Below are 15,507 nucleotides of genomic sequence, written 5' to 3' on the forward strand. Positions count from 1 at the left end.
GAAATTTGTTGAAATTTTTGTGGGCTTTATTGGACTGAAACCCAAGTTATGTAAAAACAAACAAACATATAAAATAATATAAAATAATATGTAAAATAATATGTAAAAAATATATACATTTATAAAAGATTTACTTTTTGAATGGAATTATGTAAATGAATGAACTCTTCTTTTTATAACTGTGCCTGCTTTTAAATATTTTAATTTGCTATATCTTAATTATGAATTAACTAATAATATTTTCACTCATTTAATGGATCTTAATTTTTTTCATGATTTTTTTTACAGTAGTCACATTTTTTTAAATGTTCGTTTTGTGGGTTCTATGAAGGTTAAGAAAAATAAATAAATACAGTCGTTCAAATTGCCTATGTATGTATATATATATATATATATATATATATATATATATATATATATATATATATATATATATATATATATATATATATATATATAAAATACAAAAATCTTTTTTTGTTTTCCATGATATTGTATTTTTGGGTCTATAATTTTGATTAAAGATTAAGATGGGCATATCATGTATGTATTTGTATACACTAACACAAAGACGCCATTGCGGTTTCGTCCAATAGGAAAGCAAGGGTAAAAAAAAAAGCGTGGTGGGGGCCGACCTCGATCGCTGTCGTAGAGGTAGGCGAACTTGTCCCACTTGTAGTACTCGATGAGGCTGAGCAGCGGGCCCTTGATGTCGGGTCTCATCTGGATGATGAACTGCTGGCTGCCGTCCAGCGGGAAACTGGGCGTGATGAAGGACACGTGCAGCGTGCCGCAGAAGGACGTGATGGTGTTGACCGACTTCTTGTCGTAGAATCCGAAGATGGCGTAGACGCCCCTGGAGAACTGCGAGCAGACTGCCCGAGCGGGAAAAGAAAAAAAAACAACCTCAATCGCTTGCATTATTGCATCCGCCGGCCCATTCGGCGATTTCCGTCTTTTAACCGCACCCACCGGACGGCTGAATCTCGGAACGTCCACTTGCTCGTCTGCTTCTTCGGAAACGGCGGTAGAGATATTTTAGCAGATGAGCAAATTTATCCGTGCGTCGATAATTTGGCAATTTTTTCGGAAGCCCGGCCGATTAAAAGGCTAATATTAGCTGTGCTAAAATTAGCAAAAAACATACGATCTTTTCTGATTTATTCAGTTTAAAGTGTGGCATGATACTGCATTTTCAAAATTTTATCAATTAATTGGTTATAGGAATGTCATTCTGCCAAATGTCGAAATTGGTATCAGCATCCAAAAAATTCGCAGTCATACCTTTCTTTTTTTGTAAAGTCAGTATTTTTTGTTTAGGAAAGCGTGGCAAAATACTGCATTTTTAAAAATTATTCAGGCAATTATCAGGTTATCGGAAAAGTTATCGGAAAGTTATTCGGCCAAATATTGGAAGTGGTATCAGCATCAAAGAATTCAGTCATAGCCTTCTTTTTTATAAAGTCAATATTTTACTTTATTAATTTATTAATACCAATTAATTGGCTGAATAATTTTGTTTAAGAAAATGCCGCAAATTATCGCAGTTTTAAAAAAAATAATCAGCCAATCAATTGGTTACCGGAATGTCATTCTGCCTTTTTTTTAATGACTTTTTTTTTTCAAGAATGTGCCACATAACACGACATTTTTTAAAATTAATCAGCCAATGAATTGGCGATCGGAATGTCATTCTGCCAAATATCGGAATGGGTATCGGCGCAAATAAATTCACAGTAATACCCTTCTTTTCTTCGCCTATTCTTAGTCAATATTTTCTTCTTCGTCAAATGCTAATATTTACATCATGGCGTGGTAAAATTTGCTTTCCTTTTGAGAACGCTGTCACGTAATCCGCGTTTTTATTCCCGTGATTTGCGTTAAATCCTCCATTCCGCTGACTTTGCAAAAATCCAGCTAGCTGTATAATTTACGAGGCGTGCCCCACGTACGCCAAAGTGACTTTTTCCCGGCATTTATTATGCAGCGAGCGCCGAGTCGTGGTCGCTTTGCATGCGGTAAGCACAGGAAAAAGATTTTCCCAAACGTTACCCCGGGGTCAGCGGATTAGCGTGGCGTTGGCGCGGCTCGTATTGATCGCAGGTAGTTTCATCAGTTTTATTGATGGTGCTCAGGCGTAATTAATGTAATGAGGCAATTCTTCTTCTGCAATATCATGGGAATGACTCGCTGACACCACAGCCGGAGGGGACAGGGAAGGAAAACCCCACAGGACGTTGTACTTATAAAAGAATAAGTGCAAGAATTTTGGAAATTTTTAGAAATTCGTACGATGTTTGTGTTTCACAATAAATTATGACGGTATTGATCTGTCGTAAAAATGTGACCGAGATTTGTGCCCTCGCAAGATTTTTATCCGAAATATTACAAAACATAGTAGGAAATTGTAATAAAACGATACCTTCAAATCTTTTTGCACTCACAAAAATAATAAAAAATGCTCCAGAAATGTAGATCTATACATATCTCTATCTCTACCTCTATATATCTCTATCTATATCTCGATATATCTCTATCTATATCTCTATATCTCTCTCTCTCTCTCGCTATATATATTAGCAGCCTTTGGGTTGAAAAAGTAATTGAAGTTTATGCAAATTAAAGTGTGAGTAGACGATGTGCACCATCGAAAAACGAACGCGCCAAAAGTTAAAACTTGTTTTTCTCAAAAGTAGGGAAGACTCGGCAACGTTCAAATGACCGTAACTTTTTGAAGCTACCGCCATATTATCAATTATTTGAAATGGAAAAGTCCCTTGGCCCCGTTCCCGTGACAACCCACCGCTCCAGATGATGGGCGTGCCACTGACTGTACGTAAGTGCTGATTCATGGTTTTAGCGCTGCCTGAGGGTCAGTTCGTATTCCGTTATCAATCCATCCACACAAGCTTAAATGAGGCTGATTCATGCAAGTGTCCTTTGGTACAAAGTGTATGTGGGATGAAGGCGGGGTCACCATGGCAACAAGATCTACTCGAATCTATCCACGGAAGGCTTTTGCAGCAGGGGACACATTTTAGCGTCTCGTCGTGGAATTCCAGAGTGAAGCAAGATTTTGGCTTTCGTTTCCTACAAATTTTTGACAGGAATTTTGCCACATTTTCAGGGTGAGGCGAAGGTGACCGTTTCGCGATAATTTATGCAAATGCAATCTTTGATCAGCATAAACAGCAGCGTAAAACGAGACGAGGCCCTCCGGGTGGCGAGAAGCGGGGCGGCTAATTGGAACGGCTAAATTTGTTTCACGCCGTTCACCTTCTCGCAAGGTGACGAGGCGCCAGAGCGTCCGTCCAAAAGACGTGGCGGCGCAGACGTCCTTATACTTTGTCTCCCCGAGGTGACGGAAACGGTAGAACGTTTTGTACGCGGACGTTGAGAAATAATGGTCATTTAGTTGTCGCGAGTGTACGGAAGGATTTGTGAGCAGGATTCATTGAGGGGCAGTCACATGTGACAAAGGCCTAATGGCTTTTCCCACAATCCTTCACTCTTTCTGCCAGCCGGCGATTAAGCGTCCCCCCGACTTCTTTATTGCGACGGATTGACTTGTTTCTCCACCTAAAAAAATACTTCTTTTTTAGGCTGTAAGTGAGTGGAAAAGTCAACTTTGGACTCGGTGTGGCTTTAAACACAAAAACAATTCTTCAGAATTGAAGTTCAGATTATATGACGTCATTACATGATCATCATCAAACTGATTCGTGCGGTTTCACAAATTTCGGACCAGAATTTTAGATGAACTTATATGGTGTGTTTTTACAAAATTGGGCACTGAAAATGAAAATTCACATATTGATCCGTTTTAACCCTTGTGGCATTACGTTATAAATTATGTAAATTCCTTTGTTAATGATATCGTAAATTAATGGGGGAAAAAACACCAGGAAGCTGAAATTTCCAGCAGATGATTAATACATGTAAAATTTTGAAATGTAACGATTCTGACATTTCTATATGATTAAAGTTGGACGTGCAAGATTTTGTGTACAAAAATAATCATATCGCTAAATCAGTCCCAATTTTGGACCATATAAAACCATTATAATTACAATTTTTGAGATGCATTTTAATAGGATTCATCACATTGATTTTCCAGCAATTTTTTGCAAAATTCCATTATGCGGCCATCAAACTATGTCAACAAATAGAAAATCCTTTGTTGACTTGTGTTTCACCTCAAGACAGTAGGTGGCGGTAGAGACCATTTATTGGGCTACAAAGACAGACCATACCATTTTTCAATTTTTTGTGGGTGTTAATAAATTGAACCTACACATGTATGGATAGAATTGATGCCACTGAATAATTTGAGTGGTTGAAGGACAAAAATATTCACAATTAACCAAGCATTTGGAAAATTAGGAACAAAATGCAATGTATACTTTGCAAAGCAAGGGTTAAATGAGGAACCGATGGGCTGTTTGTGTCACTTGATACAGTGGCCGCAATTGTGTTCCTTTTTTTTTTTCCTTTTCGACCGACCTTGTCTGCGGTAACCAAACAAGCCCAGAGGAGCGTTTTGCTGCTCGCTTAGATTTCATTTGCGGTTAAAGATCCGGAGAGGCTAACCGGCCAGCCGATTAGCGTTAGCGCACACGAGCCGCTAAACTCAATGGCGGGACGGCGCAAGGAAATCATGACCACAAAGATGACTTTTATGAGAAAAATGTTTTCTGAGGAATCTTTTGTCATGGAAAAGATGTCATGTTGTTTAGTGACCACCTTTCTTTGCTTGAACAAAGAACCTTTCACTTAAAAAACATGAAAAGTTATTTGTGTAGCTAAAATGAGATGACCTTGATAGTTCAACCCGGATAGACTATTTTTGTCTTCTCTTTGACTACCTCCTTCCTAACTCCATACAATCTTCTCATTCACTTGTCCCTTCACACGTTCTTACAGACCACAAAACTGCTCTCTTAAGACTTGGCAGCGTGTCCGGGGATTTTTCACTATCATCACCCAACTTGGGCTGACTTTCAAAGGGTCATAACATTGTCAAATAGAAATATATATTTATTTTCAGTGGCATCAGCCCTATCCATACCTTTTTTTTGTACAAAAATGGTCAAAATGCGATATTAGCAAAAGTAACTCCTCCATTTGTATGTATATATTCATGAAATTGAAATAAGAATTTTTATTATGTCCAGGAAGTTCAGGCTAAGCCAATCAATAAAGTCATTGACAGGCTTGCGAATGTCATAAGTTGGCCGCTAGCGCCACCCGGTGGTATTGCGCCCCGTTTGTAAGTTGCCGTTGAAAGGGTCAATGCAAAAATCGGGGGAAATCCATGATGATAGGTTTTCAATATGTCCAAAATTGACAATATTTTCAATTTTGAATGGCAGTAAATAAGCCTGACATGGGCTTAATTTGACACCTATAGGGTGTACCTTCTTACGGTGGCCAAGAGGCAAACATTGTGTTTTTCTTTCTTCTTTTTGGCTTTGTTTACTGTTTTAAATTTGCGCCCATGTAATTTTTGTAAGTGCATTGTGGGTTTTGTTTTGTTTTGTTTTTTTGAGAATTTTTTTTTGTGTTTATCATTTTTTGTTCGCAGCCTTTTAAATTTTGGCAATTTTTTTGTTTTTTTTGTGTTCATTAGCACTACGTATATTTACAACGTAGCCTCTTTTTGTAAATCGAGATTTTTTTTTTCTAATTATACTGCTTTTTTGCATGAAATGACTACTTGATAAAAATCCTAATTAGGGCTATATTCTGGTAGGCATTTTTTTTTTTTTTTTTACATTCTTATAATGCTTTATGACAAGCTAGGTAACCCATCCTATAATGAGGCAGTGCATTTCTGGGATGTCAGGGGATGTTGCCGTGACGACCGTCAGCTATATTAGAAAGAAGAAGGACTTGTGGGAGATGTGACTAGCGGCCACACTGGCTTGATTTATTTTTTTTTTTCTGCTCCTTTGAGCCATCCTTCCGGCAGCTGCTCTCGACAAGAACACTGCAGCTCAGTTCTTGTCAACTTCTATCGCCAACCCCCCCGCTCCTCTTCCTCGCCATCGCTCTCCTTTTGTGCACTGACCTGTTTCCTGGAGGCGTTGCGACGGCCCGCGCCCGAGCCTTCTCGAGCTACTTCATGCGCATCCCGGCGCCCCCTAGTGTAACGCTACTTTCTTTTGATGCTTCCCGCGGCCTCCTTTAAGGTTTGGATGTCGGAGGAGGGATGGGACACCATGGCAACAGTATGAAGCACTTCATCCCGCGCAAGCAAGACAACAGCGTCCTTCACGAGCAAACTTGGATGTTTATGACGCACTTAAAAAAAGAAAACATTCGGAATGACATTCGCTAAATATCTAGCTGTGAATTAGACAGATTTTTATCTTTTTGTTTTTAAATCAAGACATTTTAGACTTTTAATACCTAAAATAATCAATTACTTTAAGGTTAGATTATGTACTAATGTTATCAATAACTTTAATACATTATTACTTAATGTAATCCATTACTTTATTCCTTTATTCCTTTAGTGTCCGCCATTTTTAGACCCTTTAAACGCTTTAAACGTATTTAAACGCTTTAAAAACGTGCTGAAAATTATGACATGGAATTGAACGATTAAATAGGATTCAATTTATATGTTTGTACACGATACACAGCGCTGAAGTGGAAACAAATCGATCGGGATACGTGAATCGCGGCTACTCCCTGTCATAATAGCACAACGTACGCTTCGTGACCTTTAATGGAAATACCAACGTGGACTTGGTGTGTCCTAATGATCTCGCAACAAACAGACAAGCGCCGCCGCGCGTGTGAAGGACAGCGTTGCCGTGGCAACTCGAGGGGATTGACAACGCTGCTTCTCTCTGTTTAACCGTTACAGCTCTTTTTAGACACGCTACTCCGTCTTAATAGCCTGATAGTGGCTAATTCAAATATTCAGCACTATTGAGTTTCATTAGCAGCTCTTTGAGGAGGATTTTATTCCAAGTCATTTAAAAGGCTCATAGTGAGTCATTTTTCCCTTCTGCGCCAGTGTCACAAAAAAGTGGGGCTAATTATCATAATAACCACCTCCACAACAATGTCATGATCAGCTAGGCTAGCTAAAGCGGCCAAGTTGCTACCATGTTAAACCTAATGAATAATTGGAGCTGCCAAGTTAGCGCGAATTAGCATTAGCTAAAAAGCTTGTGATAATAATCGAGGTTTGTCTACTTAAAAGTTGGGGATATTTAAATTTGGTGTCACTATATCGAGTCAGCGGAAAAATGTGGGGGTAATTAACCACCTCGACACAAAATTTCCCCATCTGTGAAATAATTCGCTCAAGTTACAGGACCATATTTCCATAAAAGCCAAATTGCTAATATGTTGAAGCTAAAAGGTAATCACAGATGCCATGTTAGCAAAATTGAATTAGCTAACAGGGTTGCTAGCATCATCATAACCACCGCAACAAAAAATGTCTCAATTTTTCTCGATTGGCTAGGCTAGCTAAAGTTCCAGAACCACTTTTACATAATGTACATACAATTTAAAGTTACAAAACCATATTTCCATAGCAGCCAAATTGCTACCATGTTAAAGCTAAAAGGTAATCAGAGCTGCCATGTTAGCAAAACCTAGCATTAGCCAACAGCGTTGCAAGCATTAGCTTGACATAAAAGATATGGGTGTATACTTGGGAGTTGGGGATTTTTACGTCTTGCGCCAAACTGCTACGTTGAGTCACAAGTATTGCTTGGTGGAAAATTCTACATCCACCAGTGATTTAAATTAAAAAAAAAATGTTTCCGTAGTCCTGCCAAGTGACACAGTTTATAGCTCTGTCTCATCTAGGAAATTTGACCCCTGAGCCCGGGCTTTTATACGCTCCATTTGTCCTTGGCCTTCAACTCACTGTGAAACATCATTCCATGTAATGTATGACATAAAGACATACATTACTGTGAAAATCAACGACACATTGGCTGGAATTCGTAGTAGCGTACAGTCATCGGATAATACCGAACACAGAACAAAAAGTACTTAAATAGATGGTACATAATTAAAATATATACTCAGTCAAATCATTGTGGAAGTTTACAGTTAGTGTATAAAATGGAAAGGGATGAAAGGCGAACATGCTAGCAGTTAGTTTTCTAAAAATGTACGTTGACACAAAGCTAAAAAGCAAAGCAAAAGAGTGTTAGCTTAAAACCACTTCCTATGAAAAAATATGCTTTGATAGAATAAAAATGTGCGATTTTTTTTTTTTATGCGTATTTTGTTCAATTTTGCTCGGCAGCGCACTATTTAGCGTGTCCTCCTCACAGTTATGGGACCCGAGTTTGATTCCGGATGGTTCCGACCTTTCTGTCTGGAGTTTGCATGTTCTCCCTAAGCCTGTGTGGGTTCTGTCAGGGCTTTCTCCCACTCTAAATTGTCCTTAGGTGTGTTTGGGTGCGTGAATGGTTTTTCGTCCCTTTGTGCCCTGTGTTTGGGTGCGTGAATGGTTTTTCGTCCCTTTGTGCCCTGTGATTGGGTGTCCCTCGCCTACAGCCCGAAGTCAGCTAGGATTGACACTAGCAAGCCTGCGACCCTTGTGAGGATAAGATGGACGTTCATTTTCAAACAACAATTATAAAAAAAAAAAAGGTAAAAAAAAAGGTTTGACCATTTTTGTATTGCTTTCTTTCACATCATTCTTGCAGTATTTTCGCCAAGTGTGATAACTAAGTGGGGATGCCATATTGAATTTTGACATGTCGTCACCATCTGGGTAAAATTTCAGCTCCTTGGCGTCTCTTTAGTGATTTCTCTTTGATGTTAAATTCCTTTGATCTAAAGGCGAAATAGGGTATTAGAAAGTGTCTCATTTCGGCAAGCATCTTGCTAGCGCGTCTCCCGCTGTTTTGATAGCAGCAGGGGCGCTAGTGAAACATCTGTTGCCGCCAAAAAGACGGGACAACGGTTTCCGCGTCGTTCCCACGAGGACTTGATGTGCCTTTTCATTGCCTTCGCTCCCACTGTCCTCGCCGTCGTTTATTGTTTCTTATCAGCGAGATTGTGTGACATTCACTGACGCCAGCGATTGCGGTTCGACCTCGTCCGAGTGGCTGGATTCATGATTTACGCGCGCATATTTTTGAGTTATGTCGCCGGCCTCCGAGCCGGGGCGGCGAGGGTTCAGGGTGTCGCTTTGATTGAAAGAAAGGGAGGGGCAAAGGAGATAAAACAGCCAATGAAAAAGACCTTACGCGATTAGCTTTAAACGCTATGTTAATGAGCGCAATAAATCACACGTGTAATTTTACTGGAAAAAAAAAACAACGAACAAAATGATCGAGGCCTTGTGCTCAATTAGCTTTCCGTGTTGGGACGAATAGCGAGTAATTAGGCCGTTTGGCCAAACGTCTTCAGAAATGAGTGACCAAAATCAATAAGCGGATCATCTCACGTAAGCGTTAATCAATTTAAAGTTGCGTCTTTGATTCTCGCAATCTTGCAACAGAACGACCATTGATGGCATGTCACTTTATATAAAGATAAGTGAAAGGACAATTTAATCGGAAATCTCACCGTTTTTATTGCACTTAACTGCAGTGATAAACGGATCCGACATCACTCGAAGAGCGGAATGCCTGTAGTGCTTTCGTTTTTGTCGTTAAAATGCGGTTTATCGCTTGACGGATTCGAAATCAACAAAAAGCAGAAAATTCCGGTCTTATTATTATTATTATAATTCTCAATCAAAAAATACAATAGTTCGCTTTTCTGAGAGTTACGCAATAATTTTCTTATCTTAAATATATTTCCGTGCAGCATAACAGTCAAGTGCTGCTTCACCATGTTTGCTTTGGGCTCTGGGCTGCACTATTGCCCTTATTAATCCGAATTTGTAGATCTAAAAGCCTTTGAATATGGTATAACAAAAAAAAAATGAAAAGAACATGTACTTTTCTTCTGGACGATCGATTATCTGTCTCAGTCTCAAGGGACATTGCTTCTGAAATTTCGTTTTTAATTCCGTTTTATGGCAGCAGCGTATTAAATAGCAATTAAGAACAAAATGTTCGCCTCGGTGGGGACATTATTTTTTCTTTTTCATACAAACGCCCTTAAAATGGCACAACGTCGAAAGCTTAGCGAAAATGAGAACGTTGGCATGAAAGCACCCGATGATGCCCAATGGACTCCGTCTAATAAATGTGGAGTTATGGCATCAGGTAAGGAGACAACAGCAATGTGGGCGCTAGCTTGCTAGCTAGCCTGAGTCACGTTGCCCTTTCAAAGGACACGGCCTGAAGACGTGCGCTTACATTTACGACGCACGCAGGTTTAACAGGAACACAGTGTAAGTGTAAAACCGAGGCAAGCACATGAAAGCTAATGACATGCATGCTAATGAAACCTTTAGCGTTAAGGTTATACGCGCATCGCTAACAAACCCAGGATGATTCAACTAGCAATAACAAATGGAGGTATTTTAAAGGATATGTGGGGCAAATTTTCCACTTTGTGCCAATGGCGAAAGATTGCTTTATTTCGTATTATCTTATTGTCTTTAATCGGGTTGATTTCGTTTTATATTTTTCGACATATTAAGTGAACTAAACAGTCAATGTTTTAATCTGGTTGATTTCTAAATTTTGTACAGTAAACAAAAAAAAGTTCCACATCTGTCTAATATGCACAATAATTGTGCTTTAATTCTTATTGTTCATTTTGATGGAGTTAATATTAAAGCCTCATATTCAACATGTAAACTAAAAAGAAAACAAAAACATATGCTGCAAAATGCTGCAAATATGCTCATGAAAAAACTATTGTGCTTTCATTCTTATTGTTCTGTTTACCCTGCTTGATTTTTGTTTGCTTGTTTTTGTTCAGTTTAATGTGGTTTGTTTTGTTATACATTTTTATGAAATTTTTTTTTTTTGTCTTAACCTCGTTGACATTGTTATACATTTTTCTATGTCAGCAAAAGTTCCACATCAGTCTCTTGTATGCACAAGCAAAAAATGGTGCTTTAATTCGTATTGTTGGTGTTAATCCGGTCCATTTGAAAGCAATTTTCAACAAGCTACACTAACTAAAAAATAACAATAAAAGCCGGGTATCAGTTTCTAATATGCACAAACCAAAAAAAAGAATTCTTATTGTTTACTTTGGTCTGATCAATTTTCAAACATTTTTTTTCCCAACATGTTATGTACACTGAAATCACAAAATAGTCCACATCAATTGCTAATACCCTCAATATTGCTTTAATTCTTATCGTTGAGTTTATTCTGGTTGATTTTGTTAACATTCTAGCCATTATATATGAGAAAGTTGCTCTACATGCGATATTAAAAGCTATGTAAAATGCAATTAGGCAAAACAACTGTGCTTTAATTCTTATTGCGGAAGCATGACAGCACTAAGAGCGTTTACATTCTAGTTGTGCTGCAGTGTTTATGTGAGCACCTTGATGACGGTCGCCCACTTGCATCAAGGCCGCCCGGCGTGAGCGTGCGCATGTCGGAGACTGAGATTTTTTTTCTTTCTTTTTTTTTTTTTAATGCAAATGAAATGGATTGGACGCCGGCGAGCACCAATCGCAAGCCTTTGATTTATGTTGAAGGGAGCAGTTGCGTAGCAACCAATCGCCTCAACGTGAACTATGAAAAAGGTTATGTAAAAACACTCCAAATGTATGCCTGACTGCAAAAATAAAAATAATAAGCGTGAAAAGTCAAGTAATGGCAGGCTATGTATTTAAAGGTATTTCTGAATAAATAGATACAACATAATGAGGTAGTAATTGTAAGAAAATGGAATAAGGAGCTTCGATTCAAAACGAGACATAAGTAGGCATAATAAACGAAGCATTTTATACCTATGCATAAAAATGATCTCGATTTTATGAGGGGGCAATTGAATGAAAAACTCGAGGAGGACGATGACGACGAAGGACTCGTTTGCCGAGACGACGAATACCGCGAGCGATGCGCGGCGTCGTAGACGTGAAGGAATGAAATGATGGATGCGGCCGTTGCCGTGGAAACCAACTTTACCCCCCCTCCCCCTCGTTTTCCCCCTCACGTGTACACATCCATACCATATGGCGCAATGCCATTTTATTATTTTTTTAAAACTCACAGCAATTGGTGACGGCGAAGCTGTTGGCCACCTCCAGGTTGTCGATGTGCGGCGTGAGGCGGAACTCGGCCGTACCGAACTGGACCATGCCTATCCGGAAGGCGCTGTACTCTTGGTCGGCGCCCCTCGGAAAGAGCCCCCCTGTACGGGCGCAAATAAACGCAGCGGTCAGTCCTCCGAAATCGCAATGCGTGTCATTTCTGGCGCGCGGACATTTTTTTTTTCTCACCGATTTGGACGCTGGGTGAGCCCCCGTGCGCGCACCCCCACAAAACCAGGAGGAAGGACACGGAGAAATGCACAATCTGCTGCATGGCCGCGGCGGTCCGCATCTACCGTACACACACTCAGGGAGGGGAGGCAGGAATATTCCAGCAGAGAGACGGACGATTAAGGCGTTAAATCCCACGCATCCTTTTTCGCTTTTTTGGGGCGGGCGCAGCCGGGCGTGCGATCAAGGACGACTAATATCGGAGGTGGAAAATAAAAGGGGGGGCGACCCCAGTTGTCGAGGAATAAAGGAGCCTCGGCGACGGAGCGGCGAGCGCGGCTGTTTCCTGCTCCGAGTGCGGCGCTCGTCTCTCAGCATCACCCCCCCCTCCGTCCCCCCCCCTCCCCCCCCCTCTCTTCCCTCCACCCTACTTCTCAAGCCGAATGGTAATGAGGCGGTGGCCGAAGATTGCCGAAAGGGAAGCCGGCCGCTCGAGTGATGTCAGCGATGAACCGTGCGCTTTCATGAGAGATGTGTGCGGACAGGGAAGTTTCTCGTCGGGATGGACCGTCCGGAAAAATGGCATTGGATCGCTTTTTCCTGGAATGTTGTGTGAATATGTGATGACTATTTCATGGTGCGCTTCCTATGTATTATTATTTTTGCAAACATAAGCATACATACAGTCTATATAGGTATATATATACACACACACACACAATTTATACTGAATATTGTGTGTGTAAATATATCTTATTATGCATATATACGCATATACATGTTTCTGTATATATATGAATATACCTTCACAAATTTACAGTTTTATATATATGTGTATATATATATATATATATATACATTTGTTTCCATATTTGCATATACAAACATTTACATGTTTGCTTTTATTTATCCACATATGTAAATGTGCATGTAAAATTTAAACATACCATATATATTCTATATATTTACATACAGATGCATAACATATCCATACAGTATACCTATACATTCATTAGTATATGTTGTATACATATATACTTAAGAATGTACACATACATTCACGTTTTTATACAAATACGTACATTTGTGTGTGTGTATATACAGTATATATGTTAAATATGTATACAGCACATGTGTATACATACATACACACATATGTATGTATATATATGAAAACTGCATTTATCAATATACATTTTCGGATATGTTCACATATGCATTCATACAAATCTAGATACATTATCTATACATTATTTACACACACATTTATATATATATATATATATATATATATATATATATATATATATATAAATATGTGTGTGTGTGTGTGATATATGTGAAAAGTAGGAAGAACCTTTAGTGATTCAGTGGGAAATTTAATTAGCATAAATAAACTCTTAAACATGATAGTGTTGCGTTTTGTGCCTGTGAGAGTGTGATGCCACTTCTCCCATTTTTTTCCTCTTGTGTGAAGAAAATGTATCATTTTTTTTACCAAATTCTATCGTTTTGTCTCGCCATCAATATGTATATGGGACCATGATCGGGCAAGTCTTTCAGCACCATGGACAGCAGACAGACCTCAAGTCTGATCGAAAGAAAGAAATCTTGAAGCATGGAGGTGTTATGAATACATAACAAGTCAAGTTGCCATGTCAAGCATCCCCTGACACGTGGGTGGGGGTGGGGGGGTCGGGGGTTGAGTTCTTCAAGGCAGCAGGGACATGTCATGGAAGAGCGTGGAGAGCAAACACTGCATCGTGTCTTGTGAATATTCACTCGCTCCGCTCAAAAACCAAATTGAAACTAATTTAAAACACCGGTAATTTCAAAAATAAAAACAGGACCCTTAATGAAAAACGGTTATAAACATGACGAATCAAAGTTAAAAAAAAATAAAGGCAGTAAAAACTTCACATGTCTACAGTATAATTTACACATTCAATCCCAAAGACGAATTTATAAATCTGAAAAAACAATAAATCCTGGGTCCTTATGTAATTTATTCATAATTTTAAGACATTTTGCCGTCGACTGAAAATGTTATCACCACGTGCTGAAAGTAATGACCAATAACATCTTAGCTTGTCACATGACTAACAAATGAGCCATGATTGATTCAGGCTAGACCCATGAGTGGAAAATGGGATTTTACAGCTTTTAAATTGATATGAAATTATTAAACTTTTTACTGCCAAAAATGGCTAAATAAGCGGACTATCCCTTTAAGAATCAAGTAATGGGGAAGAATTGAGCAAGAAACTAAAGTAAAAAGCAAAAGAAACAATGAAAAAGGGAAAAGTAAGAAACAGGAGTACAGAAAAAAAAGCAAAATTATAAATGTACCTTCCTTTGTTAACACAAGTTGTTATTATTTTGGGTAATTGACTGCTGTCTTTGTGGCGTGAGACTTCAGCCAGTGACCTTTTGGCCAGCGCGGGCCGCATCCTGACATCCCGCCGGGCGGCGGCCTGGTGAGAGCTCCTGTCGGATTAGTGCTCGCCCTGTGTGATATAGGTTAGCGCGCTAGGACGCTACACACACACGCACACGTCCAAAGTAGAAGCATCAAATCATGTCAATGTCAATTACGCAGGTCATACACATCTCAAACAGCCGACCGGTGACATACTTAGCGCATTCACTACCATTGACGGCAAAAGACGTGATTGAAAATATAATGTCTAAATCGACTTTGTATGGGTATACTGGCAGCAGTATTTACTTGATACCGATACAATATCAAAATTTCAAAAGATGTCAGTGCAGCGTTACATTAAATTTGATGTAAAATGGATTGTTAAAGATTTCAGCGTTTGAAAGTAAAAGAATTACAATGGTGCAGTACTTGCTGTGAACAGCAGAGGTGCTGTCGCTTCACCTTTGCTGTGAAGCAATAATTTGATCATTTAATATGTCCAATACACCCGCTGTGCATGTTTTTGGAATGAGGGAGGAAGTTGGAGTGCCCGGAGAGAATCCACGCAGGCTAGGGGAGAACATGCAAACCCCACATACAATGGTCGCCAAAGCTAACTTCTCTGTGGTATCCATTTAGTTTAATTGAATATGAAAAATCAATCTAAGTGCCAGAAAAGTGCCTACACTTTTTTGTCTGTCAAATTTCAAATTTGAAATTAGCAAGAGCCGCAGGGTGCGAATTGCAGATTAGC

General features: G+C 39.3%; 1 protein-coding gene across 4 annotated transcripts in view; it reads right to left on the reverse strand.

Moving 5' to 3' along the window:
* gria2b (glutamate receptor, ionotropic, AMPA 2b) overlaps positions 1-12,718 on the reverse strand; it is a 38,563-nt gene extending 25,845 nt beyond the window's left edge. The window contains exons 1-3 of one of the 4 annotated variants that reach the window (XM_088430768.1): positions 12,350-12,712; positions 12,121-12,261; positions 636-875 (exon numbers count right to left, since the gene is read on the reverse strand). In XM_088430768.1, the coding sequence (XP_088286894.1) occupies positions 636-875; positions 12,121-12,261; positions 12,350-12,452 (484 nt within the window). In that variant the 5' untranslated portion in view covers positions 12,453-12,712. Of the gene's footprint in view, positions 1-635; positions 876-12,120; positions 12,262-12,349 lie in introns of all 4 variants that reach the window. The other 3 variants (XM_088430767.1, XM_088430771.1, XM_088430770.1) reach the window with 3 other exon arrangements.
* Between the last annotated feature and the right edge of the window lie 2,789 nt (positions 12,719-15,507).

Source organism: Hippichthys cyanospilos, chromosome 13 (assembly GCF_059441005.1).
Source record: "Hippichthys cyanospilos isolate Australia breed blue-spotted pipefish chromosome 13, RoL_Hcya_1.0, whole genome shotgun sequence".
NCBI lineage: Eukaryota > Metazoa > Chordata > Actinopteri > Syngnathiformes > Syngnathidae > Hippichthys > Hippichthys cyanospilos.